The sequence below is a fragment of the Thalia democratica genome, chromosome 7 (genome assembly GCF_965202585.1).
Source record: "Thalia democratica chromosome 7, ktThaDemo2.hap1.1, whole genome shotgun sequence".
NCBI lineage: Eukaryota > Metazoa > Chordata > Thaliacea > Salpida > Salpidae > Thalia > Thalia democratica.
This window is the reverse complement of record NC_139171.1, coordinates 57849991-57873226: the sequence shown is the minus strand read 5'-3', so window position 1 is coordinate 57873226 and position 23236 is coordinate 57849991. Positions and strand designations below refer to the sequence as shown.

At 27.9% G+C, this 23236-nt stretch overlaps 1 protein-coding gene across 1 annotated transcript; it reads left to right on the top strand.

Annotated features, from left to right (window-relative positions):
- The first annotated feature begins 798 nt into the window (after window positions 1-798).
- LOC145840811 (protein FAM228B-like) lies at window positions 799-23234 on the top strand. Its single transcript, XM_082948149.1, has 7 exons — window positions 799-932; window positions 2125-2253; window positions 5036-5152; window positions 7461-7655; window positions 8770-8913; window positions 10321-10538; window positions 22673-23234. Exons 2-7 carry the CDS (start codon window positions 2125-2127, stop codon window positions 22869-22871), a joined length of 1002 nt encoding a protein of 333 aa, XP_082804275.1. The 5' UTR covers window positions 799-932; the 3' UTR covers window positions 22872-23234.
- The last annotated feature ends 2 nt before the right edge of the window (window positions 23235-23236 follow it).

Here is a 23236-nt window from a genome sequence, read left to right as displayed (position 1 = left end):
GGCAAAAAATAAAAAGGCTGTTTGTTAAATTAAAGTGCATACTGGGCACTGGCCCTTAGTGTTTTACAGTGTAAAGATGATTTTTAGTCTTAACAAATGGTTGAAACTTTGAAATATTTAAAAAATACTATTTAAATTTTATAATTAATGATATACATTTTACTGAATTTTGAATTTTTTACAAAATTGTTAGTGAGAATACTGTGGTCTATACATTTTTTCTGAAATTTGACTATATCTCATTAATAAACATATTAAAAAAAAAAAAAAAAAACCTTGGAATGTTAGAAAACAGGAATTTTACTTAAAAACCTATACTTCATTTTGACACTTTCATGCCACCTCATAAATTCTCTAGTTTTAATGTCTTTTATATTTAATTGCTTTGGGTTTTCAAAGTGGTTGAAATAACTAGTAGTTTAGTTTAAAATTTGCAAAACAAAGCCATGTTATAAAATGTCCTTATAATAATATTAACAAAAAAATAAAATGGTTTTATTTATTATAAAATTGATTTGCATAAATTGATTCTTTTTTGAAAAAGTCATAATTTTTTAAAATAAAAACAATAAAGCTTGAAATTTAAAAGTGAGTGAATCTTAAATTTAATGTGTTCAAAACACTATATAAATTACTTTTTATTTTATTTTTTAATTATTTTTTCTTAGTTATTCACTAAAAAGTGTTTTTTTTCTACTTAGTATATTTTTCAAAAAAAAGTTTATATGTTTAAGTTTAAAAGTATACAACATTAGTATTTAGTTCAAAGTCTAACTTTTTTTATAAATATTTAGAAGCTACCTGCCTTAAAATACCCAACATCTAAGTCGTTTGATAGTAAAACCAGTAAAACCCAAGTTTTAATAAATTCTGAAGCTTCAACCTTTTCTGCTGAGAATAATGAAGATATAAAAAAAGAGATAGCCCAAAAGGTAACTAGTTTTTTAAGTGATATACAACAGTTTATTTTTTGAGCTGACACATTTTTTCCTCTTTTAATTGTTTTAAATATCTAATACAGTAAAAAGTTAGTATTGTTCTTGTATATTAATTTATTTTAACATTTGTATGTTTTAATGCATGTCTCTAATTAAGCTTAAGTATTTGTTGTTCTAAAAAATGTACAATGTTTTTGATAACAAAAACAAATATGATCAGACTTTTTTTTAAATCTTTTTTAGATTTCCTATTCTTAAGTTTTTAAAAGTGGTTTTGAATTTATTATTTTTTTTTTGTTTTAGTTAAACTTGTTCCTACAAGAGCACAGTCCAAAAAAGACTTAAGTGAAGTTCGAAAAGCGTTAACAACTAAACATAGACTCTAAATATTTTCATTTATGTGTAAACAGATTAAAAAAAAAAAGTTTATATGTTCTGGTCGTAAATTATAAAGCTTTTTTATAGTTTAACTTGTGTTAAAATCTAACGTTCTTTAGATAGAAATATTTTTCATACAAAAAACTTATTTATGAGTAATTTAAAGTATAGAATGATTATTAGTACATTTATATTGGTTTATTTGCTAAAACTTATCCATTAACATAACTATTTAAGGTATGTTAAAAACATGTTTGGGAAAATAGCTTAAAGTGCTTAAATTTTTGTCATTTAGGCACAACACTACAACTAAAATTTACTATTTGTAGTATTTTTATTTGTTTAATAAAATTAATATTAAGAAAATGTTCTTGTAATTCAATTTTAATAAACTACAAATTTTTTTTTATATTTGCTGTTGTTCCCTAGAATTTTTTTATCAGTTTGTAGTTATTTTAAGTTATATAAAACTTTACAGTAGTGAGTACATGTACTTGTATACCATTGTGTAAATAAGCAAAAAGCATAATTTTTCAATGTAACTAAAACTTTTATTTACAATTTTATGTAATGACTGAAAAAAAATTTAATGCGCTATTTTACTATATACTGACAGACATTCTGGAGAGTTTCTCTATCCCTGTTTTTAGATTTTTTATACAATAAGCATTCATCATACATGCATTCTTTCAGAGGGAATTTAAAACTTTTAAATAACTCACTGTTGTAAAACAGTATTATTTTGTCGCATATTATTATTTTTTAGTTTAGTTTTCAACATTTTCAACTTGATAACATCTTTCATTAGATGAGAGAAACAGAGGGAATGCACAGGGCGCTGACGGGTGACGTCATGAACAGAATTGACAGCGCCATCAGCAAGTTGTGCAACACCGACTCAATTACAAAGAGCAAGCTCCATGAAGACCTTGAAAAAGTTTGTGTTGTTGTATTAGAAACATACCAGTGTTTACTTGATCTATAAACAAAATTTTGCTAATTTAAAGTTATAAAAGTAAACTATTCTTCTTTTATTTCAATCACTTTTTATATGTTAGAAAAACCAATGGTGTGTTGATATTTTGAAAATACATATTTTTCATTGAACTTTAATACAATATATGAAATTTAAGTATCTACTGTTATAATTTAAACTTTTACTTGTTTTATTGTAATAAATTCAAAATAGTTTTACATCAAATTCACATTTTGAACACATTTTGTACAATTAAAAATAAAAACTATTTAATTTCTTCTTTTTATGAAGACCTTAAGTTGGTATAGTCAATAATGTATGATAGTAAAGTTTAAATTTTATCTGCAGAGATTCCCCAATAAAAGATTTCTAAAATTGAAAACATACCAGTGTTTGTTTGATCTATAAACAAAATTTTTACATGTATAAAAGTGGACTGTTCTTTGTTATTTTAATCACTTTTTTTAAAAGAAAAAAAACAGTTTGGGAATAGTCTTTACATTGATAAAAATAAAAAATTAAGTTTAAGAAGTGTTGATGTTTTTTAAATCAAAAGTTATATTAAGCATAAAAAACACCAAAAAAAGGTTATTTTTTTGCAAAAAGCAGGGTTTGTGCGCGCCAGGCTAAATCAGTTTTTTGAAAAAAGTTGAAAAACTCAGGCTAAATCAGTTTTTTACTTAAAATTTTGAGAATCTCAGTTTTTCTCAGTTCAAATGCTTGAAAATTTTTAATCAAAAATAATTGAGAAGTCTTTTTAAGATCAAATTGAGATGTGAATTTATTTCTAAATAAAGGTTTAGTTATTAAAGACAAAATCAGTCAATATTTGTAAAGATAAATGCTTGGAACCTTTTGTTGAATCTCTAAAAAAATTTAAAAATCTTCATTTTTTGTTTTGAGTTCATTATATACGTCATAATTATGAAAATTTTTAAAGAGAAGTAATGTTTAAACATTACAGTTTAGTTCAACAACTTAGCTGATTTTTTTTGAGTTTTAATACTCGTGTAAGCGTTTCATTTTAAATTTTAATAAAAGACAATGCACGTCGTTTTATTATAAATTTTCTGGTTATAATGTTTTTACTTAGAGCTTAATGAAATTGAACAATTGTGTTTAGTAATATATATTATATTTTTAAACTACAGTAACCTCTCGCTTATTTACGCACATTGTGTCCACAGAAAAAGTGCGTAAAGATATGAGAGATCGTAAAGAAACGAGAGGTACCAAATATACTCACTATAATGGTTGTTTTATAATATTGCTTCAAGTTAAAAGCAGACTGGACACTTTCCCACTTTTAACTATTTGTTTACTTCATTTATAAATATGAAAACAACAGATAAAACTATACATATATTAAAAAAAAAGGATTTGAATTTCTATAAAATAATAATAATACAAGTAGAAATAATTTTACTATTTTAATAATAAGTAGAAATTATCTTTATCTTTATTTATATGTGACATTTATATTCTATTATACTAAGCAAATTCAATTTATAATTAAGAATGTCTTTACAATTATAAAATGGTGTTTATAAATATATAGGGCAAGACTGCTGTATTATTTCTTTGTGTTTTAAACTCTCATTATTTCATTATACTGTCATTATTAAACACAGTCATGTTTATTTCAAAATTTTGATTTAATCTCTTATTGTTAACGAAATTTCAGATATACTGAGGTATAACTAAATGTTTATCAATTAGTCAAGGAACATAAATTTACAAAGTCAAAAGATATAGAGAGGTGTGTTAGCATTCAAAAACATATTTTAATTTAAAAATATACATTAAACCTAATTTGTGCAATATTAGAAAAAGATAAAATTTTTATTTTCTGAATTTTATAGAATTCTGAAATGCGTAACTAAACGAGAGTGCGTAACGTCACGAGTGCGTAAAGATCCGAGAGGTTACTGTAGTAAAAGATTAGATATAACACTTATTTTAAAACTTATCACTGAATTTGTTATGTTAAGGGCGTAGGGGGGAGGTCAATCACCTTTTTCACAATTTAGTCTTATTTTATTGAGTTGTAACTAAGCTATGAATTGCTTTTTGCATATTTTTAAAGCTCAAAATATTTTTGAGATAAAGCTGCTTAAAGTCGGAGACTACAATCGTACTAATCAAGACCCCCAATATCTAAAATGACTTATAAAGGGGATTTTCCTTACTTTAAAAAAATGTCAGACTAAATTGGTCTCAGTCAGGCTAAATGAAAAAAAATTCGCGCACGAACCCTGAAAAAGAAAGAAATGTTTGATATAGTTTATTTTGTTGTGTAAGGAATTACATATTTATTTATGTTTAATGTAGATATCTTCATTGCAATGTGCACTTTTTTGTACTTGAATGTTTTTATAGCTGTAATATATTCTGAATTTAGTTGTGAAAAAGTAATTGATAACAAAACCTACTGTTATTAAAATTGAAGTTTTTTCGAAAGTATGTTTAATTTACCTAACAGGAAACTTAGTACCGCAAAAAAAACATGTATAATAATTTATAGAAATTACATTCAACACACAATTAAATACATACAGTTAATAATCTCAGAAACGTTTTAATTCTATAAATGTATAACTAAAAAAAATTAAATAAAAGATTAGTTTTAAATTGAAGCAGTTATACAGGAAACATGAAACTACAAGAAGAAAATTCTTTAAATTGTTTATTATTAGTGATTTTGAATTAATTTTTAAGTGTTTTAATATATTTAATTAACCAGGAAACCTGGCATCACAAGAAGAAATTGCCATACATGAGAGAGAATGCATCAATGGAGGCGATTGCAATGAAACACATAACTAATATCGTACTCGACAATGAAGAAGGTTTTGCAAAGGTATTTTTTTAATTTGATATGCTCGTTCTATTTATTTAGTATTTATTATTCCAAACAAGTATGTATAGCGCTTTTATAAATTGTAATTCAATGGTATTCTACCTAGTTTGGTATTGTTTTTAAACGGTATGATAAACAAAAGCATAGGAGAACATTATTTCTAACTTAAATAAATTCTTAATTATTTGATTGTAAACTGTGGATGTTGGTATATTCATAATTAATACTACCTTATTAAATTAATATTTTGTAAATACTAGATGATACTTTAGTTTACTTTACAAATCAGACAGTTTGAGAAATGTATCTATTTAAAAAAAGAACCACAAAACACTATTATATAAACTCTACTTCAAAAATATAAGTTAATTTTATAAATCAAAGGGAAACATTAAAAACTTAACAACAGTTTAAGTTTAAGTGAAAAATACTTAAAAACTTTTAAATAATTTGAGAACTAAAATGTTTTTAAATCTAACTAAAAAGACTTGAAAATTTGATGTATTGTTTAAATAAAATGTAATAATACTAATAAAGTAAACATACAACAATAAATAAACACGCAGTAATTAAAATAATTCTAGTTTAACCTCAAGCTTGATATCAACACTGACTCTATATTTTAATAATTGAATTTGAAAAAAAAATCTATTTCTCAATAATACGCTTATGGTATTTTTGTTGTTGTATGAACACAATTGATATTTAAAACAATGAAACAATAAGTAAAAAACAGTCGTCTCAATACATGATAAGTCAATGAAGGGAGTGGGCAAAACACTTTTGTTACTCAAATGACTAAGCTACCAGTTACAATTACTGTTTTTTGTTTAAATTTTGAGATAATAGCAATCAAAGTTAGAGAGCTCGGTAGGCAGTTTTCGAAATGCACAAGTTTTATTTTTTACTATAAGTATGTCTACTTAACATTTTTTGAAATAAATACCTCAAAATTTTAGAAAGTGCCTCTCGCAAAATTTATAAAAATCTGTTGTACGAAATTTTTAGTCTTCCTTTTTTTTCAAAAATAAAAACATGCTTTTTTTGGTTCAAAAAACTTGTATTTTTTTAAATTTCAAAGTTTCTTACTGTATTTTCTAAAAGTTTTTGGTATTGATCTCTAAAATCGTAAGAGAAGATATGTTTTAATTGGTACTTATTTATCTACCGTGTGAGTTTTCTCCTCCCACAAAGAACCTATTGTACTCACTGACTTTACATATAAAAGCTTTAAAAAAATTTCTAGCTTAGCAAGTTAGTATCAAGTTGTAAAAAAACAATACTTCCCTATTCCCTTGATAGAATTTATTTGTAGTATTTACTAGAAGAGTTAAAAAACTTTTATTTAAAACTTTAAATTTTTTAATTTAAGTCTATTGCCACAAGTAGTTATTTTAACATATAATTTTTTTTTTCTTTAAATTTTATGAATCACAATTTTTTGGGTTGATTACACTATAATTGACAAAGTATAAACTACCAGTATTTGATAAAAAATAATACTTAAAATTTAGAAGACACAACATAAAATTTGCACAGTAAGTTAGCTTGAATTCACACTACTGTACACAAATGTACAGTCGGGTGCATACGTTGCTCTGACCTTTGAGTTTCCGAATGAATTTGTTTTTTCAGCATCGAAATCACATAAAAAGCAACACAAAAAAATTAGCATCCAATCTTTTTAGATTTTTCTGAAAACAACCCCTATGTAAGCTGTATGGGACCTTAAAAATTTGAGTTTCAAGTTTTTAGCTGAAAACTTTTATATGTGTAGTAACAGTCACAAAAACACAATCAATATGTTTTAAAACGATTTGAAGAAAATTTCTTGGAGGCAATTTTGATTTTCTGAACTTTTTTTAAAACTTTTCGTTAATTTTAAGTTTTATTGAGAATATCAAGAAGTGCCTCCATGACATATTCTTAAAATTGTCTTAAAACGCGTAGAATGTGTTTTTGTTTAATTGCTGCACGTGAAAAAGTTTTCAGGCAAAAACTTAAAGGTGGAACTTTTAAGGTCCCATACAGTTCACACAGGAGTTGTTTTCAAAAAATGTAAAAAGCGCGACGGCGGTAAAAGCTAGGAAGCTGATGTTTTTAGTGTGGTTTTTTATGTGAAATTTTTCATCTCGCCACCCAAAAACTTTCATTTTTTGAGGGGCAGCACATGCACCCTAATTAACACTTTAAAAAAAAATTCAAGCAAAAGCCATTCACAAAACAAACAATGTCTACACAACATTATTCAAAACAAGTTAAGTATAATAAATATTTATACTAAAAAGATTTTCTATTTTTTTTTCAGAACTTGGAGGACACGATCAGGAACCACGAGCTGCTGAGCGAGAGGAAGAAGGAGGTGCGGTACCGGAAGTGGAAGGAGCAGGTTCACCTGCCCGTGGAGAGGGCGGTGAAGGCCACGATGAGGGAAAACTTCGCCAACTTCAGGGTGGCCAAGCAGAGCGCGTACAGGGACTACCTCACCGAGACCAATGTGGACGTTAGTTTGTTTATATGAATAAATTACAGGGAATATTTGACTGAAACTAATGTGAATGTTAGTTTGTTGATAAAAATAAATTACAGGGAATATTTGACTGAAACTAATGTGGATGTTAATTTGTATATAAAAATAAATTACAGGGAATATTTGACTGAAACTAATGTGGATGTTAGTTTGTTGATTGAAATAAATTACAGGGAATATTTGACTGCAGGGTTGCCACTTTACCTGGAAACCTGGAAAAGCCTTGAAAAACCTGGAATCCGTCATTTTAGGCAAAAATAACCTGGAAAAACCCGGAATTTGAGGAATTTAGAAAAAAACCTCGAAAAACCTGGAAAAACCTAGAATTTTTAATAATTTTTACATGTTGAGTAGAAAATTTTTGATATGACACAAAAATCTATCATATAAATAAGATTTTTTTTGTTGTGATCAAAAATTTTTTTATTAAAAAACACATTTAAAGTAATTTTACAGCATCTTTAAATGTTTTTGTACTATTTATCACATTTTTTTTTATAGAAATTAACTTAAGACTAAAAATAACCCAAAAATGTTTACTTTTAATAACCTGAAAGAAATTTGTAAAACCTGGAAAAAATTTTGAAAAAATGAGTGGCAACCTTGTGACTGAAAGTAATGTGGTTGTTAGTTTGTTGATAAAAATAAATTACTGAGATTATTTGACTAAAACTAATGTGGATGTTAGTTTGTTGGTAAAAATAAATTACAGTGAATATTTGACTGAAACTAATTTAGATGTTACTTAATTAATTAAAATAAGCTACAGGGACTACCTTTTCTTTTGTTAGAATTATTTTGCCATAGTATTTGATTTTAGTAAAGTCAGGATTTTAAAAAGGAACAATTTCACCTTGATGTCGGCAAAAGTCACTGAAGTAATATCAAATTTTATTTTAAATTTTACAATTTCCCATTTAGGCTAGTATCGCCCTCTTAGTTTGACAATCAAATTTTAGAAAAATTATTACTTGAAAAGAAGTTTAGTTTGATAAGACAACTATTAATTTTTTTTTAATTTTGATAAGCTGAATTTATTAAGAAAGTCAAGTTAGTAAACATCTTTTATTAAAACTAATTCGCACAGCAACCGTCGTACCTGGATGTTGGGTCGTCCTACTACAACGGGATGAAGTTGTACAAGGTGTTGGGGGGGAGCATGCGGGCCAACATGCCCCGGCTGATCGACCCCATCCACTCGTACCAGGACCGGATCAACCACGAACACAGGGTTTGTATAGTGTTTCTATGTTTTTGTTGTACTTAGTTATGTACTCAACTCACAGGGTGTATTTGTTCATTTAAACTGATTATTAATGAATTACTTATTACAAGTTGTTCAATTGTAGTTTGTTATTTTATGTTACTTGTTTATGTGCCTTTGCTTTCTTTTAAGTCATGCTTAAATTTTTATTTAATGTTTTTATTAAATCTAGGCAAGTAATTTTTCTCTTTTTACTTAAAAAATTTTTTAAACAGTTTTTAAGAATAAAACTTGAAGTATAGTTTAAACTTTTTACTGCTTGGTATATGTCTCAATGGTCCCCAAAGTTTGCATTTGTACAGTATAGCGCCTAGAAGCTAAATGACTGAATATTAGTTTTCAGCTGTTGATGTACATGTAAAATTTCAATTGAAGATAAAAAGACATCACTTTAATTATTATTTTATATTTATTTATAAATAATAAATTTTTGGTCTAATTTATAAATAAGGTATGGATTACTTTAAAACAGATTTAAATATAAGCACTATATCATAAACATTATTTAAATATATGTACAATCTGTTTTTTTTATATTAAATTCTTTTTCTGTTAAAGATTTTAAAGGTTCTTAAATGTATTTTGGTAACAAATAGAACTAGTCAATGTTTTAATTGCTTTTGTAGTATAAGTATAAGAAAGTAAACTGAATAATTACATGTATACTCATTTTTTAAGTAGTCTAATATTTTTGCTTAGCTTTGGTAATCACTCATCTACAATCTTAACTTTTTTTCACTTAGTTACAGTTCCTTTATTAACAAAAACTAGCCTCTAAATTTAAAAGAAGCAGGTCTTTATAAAGATTCACCTGACTTTAATGCTGTTTCCAATGATATTTTTAAGTTTTCATTTTACTTTTACACTGTTGTCTTCGCTTAAAGTATTATTTAACATATAAATTACACTCATAAATTATACATTCATTTGAACGTCGTAACGTGCATTTTTGTGATTCAAAAAAAAGCTGTTTATTCTGATGAAAAGCTTAATGCGTGGAAACTGTAATAAACAAGTCGGACATCAGTTGTTTTTTGCATTACTATATATGTTTAAGTTTTACGACGTTATTATATTATTTCCTAATTTATTATTATTTTTTGAGTATATGACCCATACACGTTTTACCTAAAACTTTAGCACCTTAAATCCACCAAAAAATCTCTCAAGTTACGTTAACAAAGTGCTCAAGTGCCAAGAATTTGAACAAAACTTGTACGAGTCGTATATTCAAAAATTAATAATAAATTAGAAAAAAAATATAATAAGTTGTTTTTACTAATAAATTTTTTTTACTTAGTGACGTCATACACATTTTAACCGTAAACACTCTGTTTTGATAAAATAACACTTCCACGTTTAAACTCCACGCAGACGATCCACCAGTGCGAGACGGGCGAGCTGCTGACCAACAAGCAGCTGGAAGCGCGCAGAAGGCCGTGCGCCAGCGTGCAGGGCGAGCTGAAGCCGCTGGGCAGGTCGAAGCCGGACAGCGAGCCGGTGCAGTGGCTGCTCATGAAGTACAACGACGTGGACATCTACAACAGCCAGCCGAAAGACCCGACGAAGCACCAGTTCAGAGTGAAGAAGCGGTTTGTTTGATTTTATAGATATTAGCAGGTAATTGATAGCGGATATAAGACATTAAAATTATAAAAAAAACTTCAGTTTATAACAGTTCAGAGTGAAGAAGCGGTTAGTTTGATTTTTTCGATTTAATAGGTATTTGATACTAGATATAAACCATTTAAAATTATAAAGAAAGAAACTTTAGTTTATAACAGTTCAGAGTGAAGAAGCGGTTTGTTTTGTGAGTTTTTGGCTAGTGGGTGTAGTCGAGTTTGTTACTGAATGTATATTATTTGAGTAAGGTAGTTTAAAAAAACTCAAATTACTTTCGAGTTTAAATCGATCATTTAAAAATAAAACAAACAGCCGAAATTGTTTTTTAACTGCATAATCATTTACTTTAATCGTGTGATCAAATAGTTTTTATTTGTTTACTGTATATTATTAAATCACTCGAGTCCCTCAGTAAGCCAACCGAGTTGCTTGTAAAGAAAATAAACTTAATTGTTTTAATTTTTTGAGTTTAATTAGAAAACTGAATTAAATAAAAAACCGAAGTAAGTTAAATTATTTATTTTAATCTTGTCATCTATTATTCACTCTTGTCGCGACTACTCCAGCCCCTCAATGGGCCACCCCAGTTGATGTAATTGAAATAAGTATTATTGTTTGTTTAGTTTAATTAAAAATAAAATTAAATAAAAAACCGAAGTAAGTTAAATTATTTATTTTAATCTTGTCATCTATTATTCACTCTTGTCGCGACTACTCCAGCCCCTCAATGGGCCACCCCAGTTGATGTAATTGAAATAAGTATTATTGTTTGTTTAGTTTAATTAAAAATAAAATTAAATAAAAAACCGAAATAAGTTAAATCATTTATTTTAATCTTGTCATCTATTATTTACTCTTGTCGCGACTACTCCAGCCCCTCAATAGGCCACCCCAGTTGATGTAATTGAAATAAGTATTATTGTTTGTTTAGTTTAATTTAAAAATTAAATTAAATAAAAAACCGAAATAAGTTAAATCATTTATTTTAATCTTGTCATCTTTTATTCACTCTTGTCGCGACTACTCCAGCCCCTCAATAGGCCACCCCAGTTGATGTAATTGAAATAAGTATTATTGTTTGTTTAGTTTAATTTAAAAATAAAATTAAATAAAAAACCGAAATAAGTTAAACATTTATTTTAATCTTGTCATCTATTATTTACTCTTGTCGCGACTACTCCAGCCCCTCAATAGGCCACCCCAGTTGATGTAATTGAAATAAGTATTATTGTTTGTTTAGTTTAATTTAAAAATTAAATTAAATAAAAAACCGAAATAAGTTAAATCATTTATTTTAATCTTGTCATCTTTTATTCACTCTTGTCGCGACTACTCCAGCCCCTCAATAGGCCACCCCAGTTGATGTAATTGAAATAAGTATCATTGTTTGTTTAGTTTAATTTAAAAATAAAATTAAATAAAAAACCGAAATAAGTTAAACTATTTATTTTAATCTTGTCATCTATTGTTCACTCTTGTCCCGATCACTCCAGTCCCTCGATGGGCCACCCCAGTTGATGTAATTGAAATAAGTATTATTGTTTTTTTAGTTTAATTTAAAAATAAAATTAAACAAAAAACCGAAATAAGTTAAATTATTTATTTTAATCTTGTCATCTTTTATTCTCTCTTGTCGCGACTACTCCAGCCCCTCGATAGGCCACCCCAGTTGCTTGTAATTGAAATAAGTATTATTGTTTGTTTAGTTTAATTTAAAAATAAAATTAAATAAAAAACTGAAGTAAGTTAAATCATTTATTTTAATCTTGTTGTAATGATATTAACATCTCATTTTCGTATTTTAAAGCGGATGTTGTAAACTGTTTTACGTAGATTTCGTGACGTGCTTCCAGTATTAAAAAAACAAACATATTTTTATAAAAAACAAACATTTTTATTATTTCAAGGAGTTAATTTTATTCCGACGCGTATATATCGGCGTTTGTCTTTCAAATACGCGTTAAAGTTAGCTGCAAAGTTGTTCTGCGTTACGACCAAGTTACGATTAAAGTAAACGTTTTACTTCAAGTTTCGAGTACAAGAAAACGTCTACATCGCAGAGTTGATGTTAGTATTTATGTAACTTTACGTTTGTTGATACTTTTTATAGATTTTATTTGTGTCGTGATTTAATAGTTTCTTTCTTCAGAACTAAGAATTATTATTGAAAATAAAGTAAATTGCATTTATTCAAAGTGTGTTTTATTCATAACTTAGGAAATAGTTTTGTAACTTATACTGTTTGTATATTATTTACTTCTCGTAAGTATAGCAGTCAGTAAGTTACTGGAGACCACGTAGTTAAGACAAAAAACATAAAAACCAATAAAAAAACCTAATTGGTTAAAGTGGAAACCACGCAGTGTCTTTTAAGAACCTTGAATCTTCTGGTTACAAATCTTTAAGCAGTCAACAACATAAATGCACACAAACAACAATGACGATATCAATCTTAATAATTCTCATCAAGCAGAGATGATGAAAGATAATGCTGAATTTTATCCGTCAAACAGCATTCAACAACAATTTAGAAAATCAAGCGAAGTTAAGCAGCTAACAAATGAAGAAGAGTTAAGAGTTTTGCAAATGCAAATAAAAAAACTAAATAATAGATTAAAGCAGTCTAGATCACCACATTTCGAACGTACGATGCTAGAAAAACGCGAACCTTTTTACGATGATTACGAAAAAAGTAATCAAAATAATTTAAACATTTTTAGCGACACATTTAAGGCGCAAAGACTGAGTAAAAAGTTTAAAAGGTTAGACTTTGTAAGAAACCCTCGTGATATTATTAGTTTTTTCGAGGAGGAAATGTTAAATGAAAATATTTCTAGTAATACAGAAAAGTATAAATTTTTAACTGGGTTTTGGCCGAGAGAAGAGTTGTCAGATTATTATAAAATGACAGAACGAGGTGAAAGAAATTACAGTTCTTTAAGAAACTTTTTTATTAATAGGGACAATCAGTTAGCTGAAATTTTAGATAAAATTCCAATTTGGAATGAGTGTACAAACTTTAATAAAATATTTGCTACAGCCGTAAGTTGGGCCAAATGTCGAGAACAGGACAGAATTAAGTTTTTTCTTGCATACTTAATGCCCTTTTCGATTAAAGATAAGATTAGGGATTATTTTGATGAAAGCTTAGAAGTTTTTAAAAGAAAAGGACAAGCCATATGGAATGCTTATAAAGAAAACGCATTAATACCTAAGCAAGTTAATTACGATAGACTACAGCAGTATGAACAAAATCATTATAAGTCTAAAATAAATTACCACGAGCAACAAAATTTTCATTTAAGAGACAATGGTATTTGTCATAATTACAATTATCGTCAACATAATCAAGATAGAGATAATTTTAAACCAAGTAAATCATACAATGGGAATAGTAGTAATAATGTTAACATAGCACAGTGTTTGTCATGTCATCAACTTTTATCTACAAAAAAATTTAATACAACCAAAGAGTTTCAAGCAGTTAAAGAAAAAGCTCAGGTAATAAAAAAAACAATAGCGATTGGAGTAACTGGTCAAGTAGTATGGTTTAATGTTCGCAAAGGTTACGGTTTTATTCATCGTGATGATCGGAACAGCGATATTTTTGTTCATTATACAGCTATCATCAAAAACAACCCTAACAAATTATTAAGGTCTCTTGCACAAGGAGAAAAAGTCCAGTTTGATATTGTTGTACGTAAAAATAACATGTCAGAAGCCGCAAACGTGACAGGTCCTAATGGTAAAACAGTTCAAGGGTCTAAATATGCTGTAGATAAGAATTCAAACTACAACCAAAAGTTTCAACAAAAAAGATTAAGCGGAAACTATTATTCAAGTAACCCTCAACAGCAGAAAAGAAAAGCTAATAGAGCTAATAAGCAAGCTTTTGCTTTTAAAGCAAAACAAGGTAAACTTATCAAAGAAAAACATCAGAAACAACAGCAGAAAAATATCAGTTACAATAAAAAGTATGATAGCAAGCCAAAATATCAAGTGCCAACAGTGCAGCTTAAAAGTTATAAACAAGACTCAGGCTATTACAATTCTTCAAAAACAAAATCACAAACTAGCGTATCAAGCAACATATTAGCTAAAGAGAAAAACAATTTGGCAGTACTTAATTCCTTTGACAAAAAAGAAATTATAACACAGAATAAAAAAGAGTCAGAATTACTAATAGCAGGTCTAAAACTTTTAACATTTATCATAAAGCCTTTTGAAGATAAAATATAAGTATTTTCACAAAACTAACGAAACGGATTTTAATAAAGGTAAAAAATTGTAATTTTTTATTAACATGAACATCTATTTTATTATTTTTTAAACTCAGGTAATTTTTTTAAGAAGTTAAAATGATAGAAACTATTAAGTGTATTTATTTTGTATTCTTTTCTGATACAATTTCTGAATTGTAAAGTTTATTGCTTTTTTACTTTTAATGATGTGTTATGAAGTTTTTTTATATTATAAATTACAGTCTAGCAATTGAACTATTAATTAAAAGCTATCAAATAGCAATTATAAAATAGAAAAGTTTCATATGCCTATTTTTTGCATTAAAATTTTAGTAACTACTTTTTTTCTCTAACTTTAAAACAAAATTAAATTACCAGACTTTTTGCTCGTAAAATAATCAAGTTCAAGTTTAAAGCTTTAAAATTCAACTCGTAATAAACTTTTCCTATAAATTTTGAATTTTAAAGTACTTTCAACTCCCATTTAGTTTTGACTGTTACCGATCGAAAAAAAGCACTCGCTAAATTTTTCTCATTATAAATTTCTATAATACTTAAGTTTTGTGTTGCTTTAATAGAAATACTTTATACTTGAATCCTATAAAAGTTTTTGCATGAAAATACTACTTATTGTTTTGTTAAGCACCTTAAAGAAAATGTTTTCTGTTTTGTTTATTAAAGTTTGCGAGTTAACTATAAAGAAAATATGTTTTTTTAAATATAAAACAAAATTAAAATGCTTATGTGTTCTAAAATATTAAATTTCTATTCAATGCATCTTTAAATGCTTAAAATGTTTTGTTTTGTATAAAATAATAGGTTTAAACATAAATACTGACAGTTTCGTTATTGTCTTTTGGCATAATAACTTGGTAGTTTTTACTAAACTTTCTTGAAAGAATATCTCAATTTTTATTTTTGAGCCGCGTATTTTTGTACAATTAATTCTTTCAAATGAATACTACAATGATGGACAATGAAAAGATGAATATTTTCTATGTAAACAAGTGAATTCGATGAATTTTTGAATTTGAAGTTTATAGAAGAACAAGCGAATTAAAATAATTCGTTCCTGCTAAATAAACCACCGTAGAATAAGAAACCGGAAGAGAAATGCCGGAATAGAAAAACCCCGAGGATAACAAGCCCGAGGACAACAAGCCTATGGACAAGAACCCCGAGGAAAAGAAGCCTGAGGACAACTAAATGACTATAATTGTTACTTTTTCCTATTTTCCTTTTGTGTCTTATCTTAATTTTGTAAATTATGTAATTTTTGAGATAATAAGTTATAGAGTTTCTTTTTCTTACTTTTTTAAACCGAACTTTTAATATCGATAAAAAAATTTAAAGTTAAGTAGGATTTTAAGGATTTTTATTATTTAAAACCAGGCTAAAAACGTTAAAATTGAAAATGAAAAAAGAAACAATGTAATGATATTAACATCTCATTTTCGTATTTTAAAGCGGATGTTGTAAACTGTTTTACGTAGATTTCGTGACGTGCTTCCAGTATTAAAAAAACAAACATATTTTTATAAAAAACAAACATTTTTATTATTTCAAGGAGTTAATTTTATTCCGACGCGTATATATCGGCGTTTGTCTTTCAAATACGCGTTAAAGTTAGCTGCAAAGTTGTTCTGCGTTACGACCAAGTTACGATTAAAGTAAACGTTTTACTTCAAGTTTCGAGTACAAGAAAACGTCTACATCGCAGAGTTGATGTTAGTATTTATGTAACTTTACGTTTGTTGATACTTTTTATAGATTTTATTTGTGTCGTGATTTAATAGTTTCTTTCTTCAGAACTAAGAATTATTATTGAAAATAAATTAAATTGCATTTATTCAAAGTGAGTTTTATTCATAACTTAGGAAATAGTTTTGTAATTTATAATTGTAGCTACTTGTAACTAAAGTTGTCAGTTAGTAAGTTACTGGAGACCACGTAGTTAAAACATAAACATAAAAACCAATAAAATAACCCAATTGGTTAAATTGTCATCTATTATTTACTCTTGTCACGATCACTCCAGCCCCTCAGTAGGCCACCCCAGTTGATGTAATTGAAATAAGTATTATTGTTTGTTTAGTTTAATTTAAAAATAAAATTAAATAAAAAACGAAAATAAGTTGAATTATTTATTTAAATCTTGTCATTTATTATTCACTCTTGTCGCGACTACTCCAGCCCCTCGATGGGCCACCCCAGTTGATGTAATTGAAATAAGTATTATTGTTTGTTTAGTTTAATTTAAAAATAAAATTAAATAAAAAACGAAAATAAGTTGAATTATTTATTTAAATCTTGTCATTTATTATTTACTCTTGTCGCGACTACTTCAGCCCCTCAATAGGCCACCCCAGTTGATGTAATTGAAATAAGTATTATTGTTTGTTTAGTTTAATTTAAAAATAAAATTAAATAAAAAACGAAAATAAGTTGAATTATTTATTTAAATCTTGTCATTTATTATTTACTCTTGTCGCGACTACTCCAGCCCCTCAATGGGCCACCCCAGTTGATGTAATTGAAATAAGTATTATTGTTTATTTAATTTAATTTAAAAATAAAATTAAATAAAAAACCGAAATAAGTTAAATTATTTATTTTAATCTTGTCATCTATTATTCACTCTTGTCGCGACTACTCCAGCCCCTCAATAGGCCACCCCAGTTGATGTAATTGAAATAAGTATTATTGTTTGTTTAGTTTAATTTAAAAATAAAATTAAACAAAAAACCGAAATAAGTTAAATCATTTATTTTAATCTTGTCATCTATTATTCACTCTTGTCGCGACTACTCCAGCCCCTCAATGGGCCACCCGAGTTGATGTAATTGAAATAAGTATTATTGTTTGTTTAGTTTAATTTAAAAATAAAATTAAACAAAAAACCGAAATAAGTTAAATCATTTATTTTAATCTTGTCATCTATTATTCACTCTTGTCGCGACTACTCCAGCCCCTCAATAGGCCACCCCAGTTGATGTAATTGAAATAAGTATTATTGTTTGTTTAGTTTAATTTAAAAATAAAATTAAACAAAAAACCGAAATAAGTTAAATCATTTATTTTAATCTTGTCATCTATTATTTACTCTTGTCGCGACTACTCCAGCCCCTCAATAGGCCACCCCAGTTGATGTAATTGAAATAAGTATTATTGTTTGTTTAGTTTAATTTAAAAATAAAATTAAACAAAAAACCGAAATAAGTTAAATCATTTATTTTAATCTTGTCATCTATTATTCACTCTTGTCGCGACTACTCCAGCCCCTCAATAGGCCACCCCAGTTGATGTAATTGAAATAAGTATTATTGTTTGTTTAGTTTAATTTAAAAATAAAATTAAACAAAAAACCGAAATAAGTTAAATCATTTATTTTAATCTTGTCATCTATTATTCACTCTTGTCGCGACTACTCCAGCCCCTCAATAGGCCACCCCAGTTGATGTAATTGAAATAAGTATTATTGTTTGTTTAGTTTAATTTAAAAATAAAATTAAACAAAAAACCGAAATAAGTTAAATCATTTATTTTAATCTTGTCATCTATTATTTACTCTTGTCGCGACTACTCCAGCCCCTCAATAGGCCACCCCAGTTGATGTAATTGAAATAAGTATTATTGTTTGTTTAGTTTAATTTAAAAATAAAATTAAATAAAAAACCGAAATAAGTTAAATCATTTATTTTAATCTTGTCATTTATTATTCACTCTTGTCGCGACTACTCCAGCCCCTCAATAGGCCACCCCAGTTGATGTAATTGAAATAAGTATTATTGTTTGTTTAGTTTAATTTAAAAATAAAATTAAATAAAAAACCGAAATAAGTTAAATTATTTATTTTAATCTTGTCATTTATTATTCACTCTTGTCGCGACTACTCCAGCCCCTCAATAGGCCACCCCAGTTGATGTAATTGAAATAAGTATTATTGTTTATTTAGTTTAATTTAAAAATTAAATTAAATAAAAAACCGAAATAAGTTAAATTATTTATTTTAATCTTGTCATCTATTATTCACTCTTGTCGCGACTACTCCAGCCCCTCAATAGGCCACCCCAGTTGATGTAATTGAAATAAGTATCATTGTTTATTTAATTTAATTAAAAAATTAAATTAAATAAAAAACCGAACTAAGTTAAATTATTTATTTTAATCTTGTCATCTTTTATTCACTCTTGCCCCGACTACTCCAGCCCCTCAATAGGCCACCCCAGTTGATGTAATTGAAATAAGTATTATTGTTTATTTAGTTTAATTTAAAAATTAAATTAAACAAAAAACCGAAATAAGTCAAATTATTTATTTTAATCGTGTCATCTTTTATTCTCTCTTGTCCCGACTACTCCAGCCCCTCAATAGGCCACCCCAGTTGATGTAATTGAAATAAGTATCATTGTTTATTTAGTTTAATTTAAAAATTAAATTAAACAAAAAACCGAAATAAGTTAAATTATTTATTTTAATCTTGTCATCTATTATTCACTCTTGTCCCTACTACTCCAGCCCCTCGATGGGCCACCCCAGTTGATGTAATTGAAATAAGTATCATTGTTTATTTAGTTTAATTTAAAAATTAAATTAAACAAAAAACCGAAATAAGTTAAATTATTTATTTTAATCTTGTCATCTATTATTCACTCTTGTCGCGACTACTCCAGTCCCTCGATAGGCCACCCCAGTTGATGTAATTGAAATAAGTATCATTGTTTATTTAGTTTAATTTAAAAATTAAATTAAACAAAAAACCGAAATAAGTTAAATTATTTATTTTAATCTTGTCATCTATTATTCACTCTTGTCCCTACTACTCCAGCCCCTCGATGGGCCACCCCAGTTGATGTAATTGAAATAAGTATCATTGTTTATTTAGTTTAATTTAAAAATTAAATTAAACAAAAAACCGAAATAAGTTAAATTATTTATTTTAATCTTGTCATCTATTATTCACTCTTGTCCCGACTACTCCAGCCCCTCGATGGGCCACCCCAGTTGATGTAATTGAAATAAGTATCATTGTTTATTTAGTTTAATTTAAAAATTAAATTAAACAAAAAACCGAAATAAGTCAAATTATTTATTTTAATCGTGTCATCTTTTATTCTCTCTTGTCCCGACTACTCCAGCCCCTCAATAGGCCACCCCAGTTGATGTAATTGAAATAAGTATCATTGTTTATTTAGTTTAATTTAAAAATTAAATTAAACAAAAAACCGAAATAAGTTAAATCATTTATTTTAATCTTGTCATCTATTATTCACTCTTGTCCCTACTACTCCAGCCCCTCAATAGGCCACCCCAGTTGATGTAATTGAAATAAATATTATTGTTTGTTTAGTTTAATTTAAAAATAAAATAAATAAAAAACCGAAATAAGTTAAATTATTTATTTTAATCTTGTCATCTATTATTCACTCTTGTCGCGACTACTCCAGCCCCTCGATGGGCCACCCAGTTGATGTAATTGAAATAAGTATTATTGTTTGTTTAGTTTAATTTAAAAATAAAATTAAATAAAAAACCGAAGTAAGTTAAATCATTTATTTTAATCTTGTCATCTATTATTCTCTCTTGTCGCGACTACTCCAGTCCCTCAATGGGCCACCCCAGTTGATGTAATTGAAATAAGTATCATTGTTTGTTTAGTTTAATTTAAAAATAAAATTAAATAAAAAACCGAAATAAGTTAAATTATTTATTTTAATCTTGTCATCTATTATTTATTATTTACTCTTGTCACGACTACTCCAGCCCCTCGATGGGCCACCCCAGTTGATGTAATTGAAATAAGTATCATTGTTTATTTAGTTTAATTTAAAAATAAAATTAAATTAAAAACCGAAATAAGTTAAATTATTTATTTTAATCGTGTCATCTTTTATTCACTCTTGTCCCGACTACTCCAGTCCCTCGATGGGCCACCCCAGCTGCTTGTACAGCGACCCGTTTCTCCTGGTCCACTCCTTGCCGAACATCTCCAGCTTGTCGTCCTGCCCCCGCGACCACCACCCGTACCTGCCGCTGGACGTCCGCGGGCACCTCGGGCACTTTTCCACGTCCATGTACGCTTTGGAGGGGGTGTTGGGGCGCGGCTGGTCGGGCAGCTTGGTCAGGGGCTTTCCCTTGGTGGCGCGCTGGTCTTCGCACTGTCGGCGGGAAAAATGTTAATTTGGTTAGAGTGTGTTTTGTGGGTATGCTAACAAAATCCGCCCGCGTTCAAATCCACCCAATTTTTTTTCTTTATTTAATAATTAGTTTTATATATTCTTTGCATTTATATTTTATTTATTTTTCACTATCACTGTTACCCCTAACCCTTACCTAACCCTCGATCTGCTAGCGGTTCTTGAATTTGATTGGGTGGATTTTCAACGTGTCCCGTTTTGTGTGATATCTAATTTGCCTACAAAGCATGGGTCGCTATCATTACCACAGTTTTAACAAGCATTAAATGTGAAAAAGTTGTAGACTAGTATATAATTTGTTTTTTTGGAAAATACAGGTTTTTCATTAAGTTAGTTGATTTTTTTGCTGTGCTCGTGACATCTTTTCGCAAATTTTTGTTTTTTAGTTTGTTTTTTGCAATGATGGTAAACTTAAAAAAAAAATGTTTCGAATATTAACTTGAACTTATAACTAAAAGCAGTTTTAAAACTTAAATTTTCCATAGATTTTTTATTAAAAGTACTATTATTGTAAAACATTGTGTTGAAGTCTGTTACAAAATATTAACTTAAATTTTTATACAAGTAAAGTAAACTATTAAATATCCGAAACATATTTCCACCGACTTTTTCAACGAATTCCTTCACGTTATCCTTGGTGAATTGGAACTTGTCTTTCCACTCTTTGGCGTCTTTCTTCTCGTACTCTATTCTTTGCCGCCAAATTTTGTCCGCGGCCACGAAATTCTCAACTTTTATGTCTTCCAGCTTCATATTGCTGGTGTAATTAATTATTTATTGGTTAAAATACAGTTGTTGAGATTCAAGTCAGTTTGCAAGGCGTACAAGTCACATAAATTCGTTTACTCAAGTATAATTGTAATATTATGTTTATACGTTTTATTGAAATTATTTGTTATTTTTATTATAAGTTATACAGAAACTACTGATTTCAAGGTTCAATTGAGGTAAATTCAATTTAGTACTAGTGTTCATTAATTTATTTTTTATACTTGGTTGAAGATTATAAACTTTATTTACCTGGTATTACGATTTCATTGAAGTATAAACAAGTCAAACTTATCTTTTGACGATTTATTAAAAAATACTTGTTTGAAAATTAATTTTAAAAATGGATTTGTGGACGAATATTTTGTTTTGGTAAAATATAATATTGAAATATGTAAAGACAAGTTTAGTTGAAATGGGTAAATAAAACGCACAGCGAAAATGTTACAAGTGTTTTTATTAAAAGTGATTTCGAGTGAAGTGCTCTCAGGATTTCCAAGTTGAGTGCTTAAATAAATTTTTGAAACTTTTATTTTTATACAGTAAAAAGTATTAGTTTGTGAATAAAGTATATTTAACTTTTGAAATTTTTTACAACGAGTTTTTTCATATTTTCATTTTTATGTTAGTATGAAGAGTAAATCAGTTTTTATAAGACTTTTTTCTAATAGACCTTCGGTTTAATAATTCAAGTGATATATTTTTTTTAACCCAAAAGTTTCACATATATACTTTTTTTAATTTGTCAAACAGGTCAAACTAGTATGTTTTATATTCATAAATGTAGTTTTAGTGTTTACTTTATAATGAATATGTTCATTATTTATACCAATTAATAGATAAACAGTTTGAAGTTTATACTTTCAACCATTTTAATTATCAACATTTATCCCGCAGATCACTGGACCCAGTCCAGACGCGGACCACATTGGACCTGGCCCACAAGCCGCGTTGCCAAAGCAACCGAAAGCAAGGGGTCAACTTGAACGCGACGAAAAGGCGGCAGTTCATCGAAGTGATAAACGCGTCCAAGCGTATCGACAAAATATTGAGGATGTCGGACAACTTGAAAAACAAGCTTGCAGCGCGAAAATAACCCCATTTAGTTCTTCATTTCGTTTTCATTAGTTTTACTTCCTAAAAAACTGGTTTCTCGCTTTCAAACGGTGTTTTGAGACTCAAGTTAACGCTCTCTAAAATAAAAGTTTTACAGCCTCAGTAGATGCAAAACTTTTTGTTTTGTTTTAATTATTTGTTACTGAAAATTTTCGCCTTGAAGTTTTTATCAGCTCTGTTAAGTTGTAGTTGTATATAAGCTAATTAGTATTTCACTGTAAGTTTATAGCTAGTTTGTTTTTGTTTTAATATTCATGCATGCGTGGAACCAAAGATTTATCATACCAAAGATTTCACTGTACTGTTAAGTAACACTGTATATTTTCGTTCTACCTAATAAATTTT

Coding starts and splice junctions, on each gene's coding strand:
- LOC145840811 (XM_082948149.1), top strand. CDS start 2,125: ATGAGAGAAACAGAGGGAATGCACAGGGCGCTGACGGGTGACGTCATG. Junction 2,254..5,035: donor TCCATGAAGACCTTGAAAAA/GTTTGTGTTGTT, acceptor TTAATTAACCAG/GAAACCTGGCATCACAAGAA. Junction 7,656..8,769: donor TCACCGAGACCAATGTGGAC/GTTAGTTTGTTT, acceptor TAATTCGCACAG/CAACCGTCGTACCTGGATGT.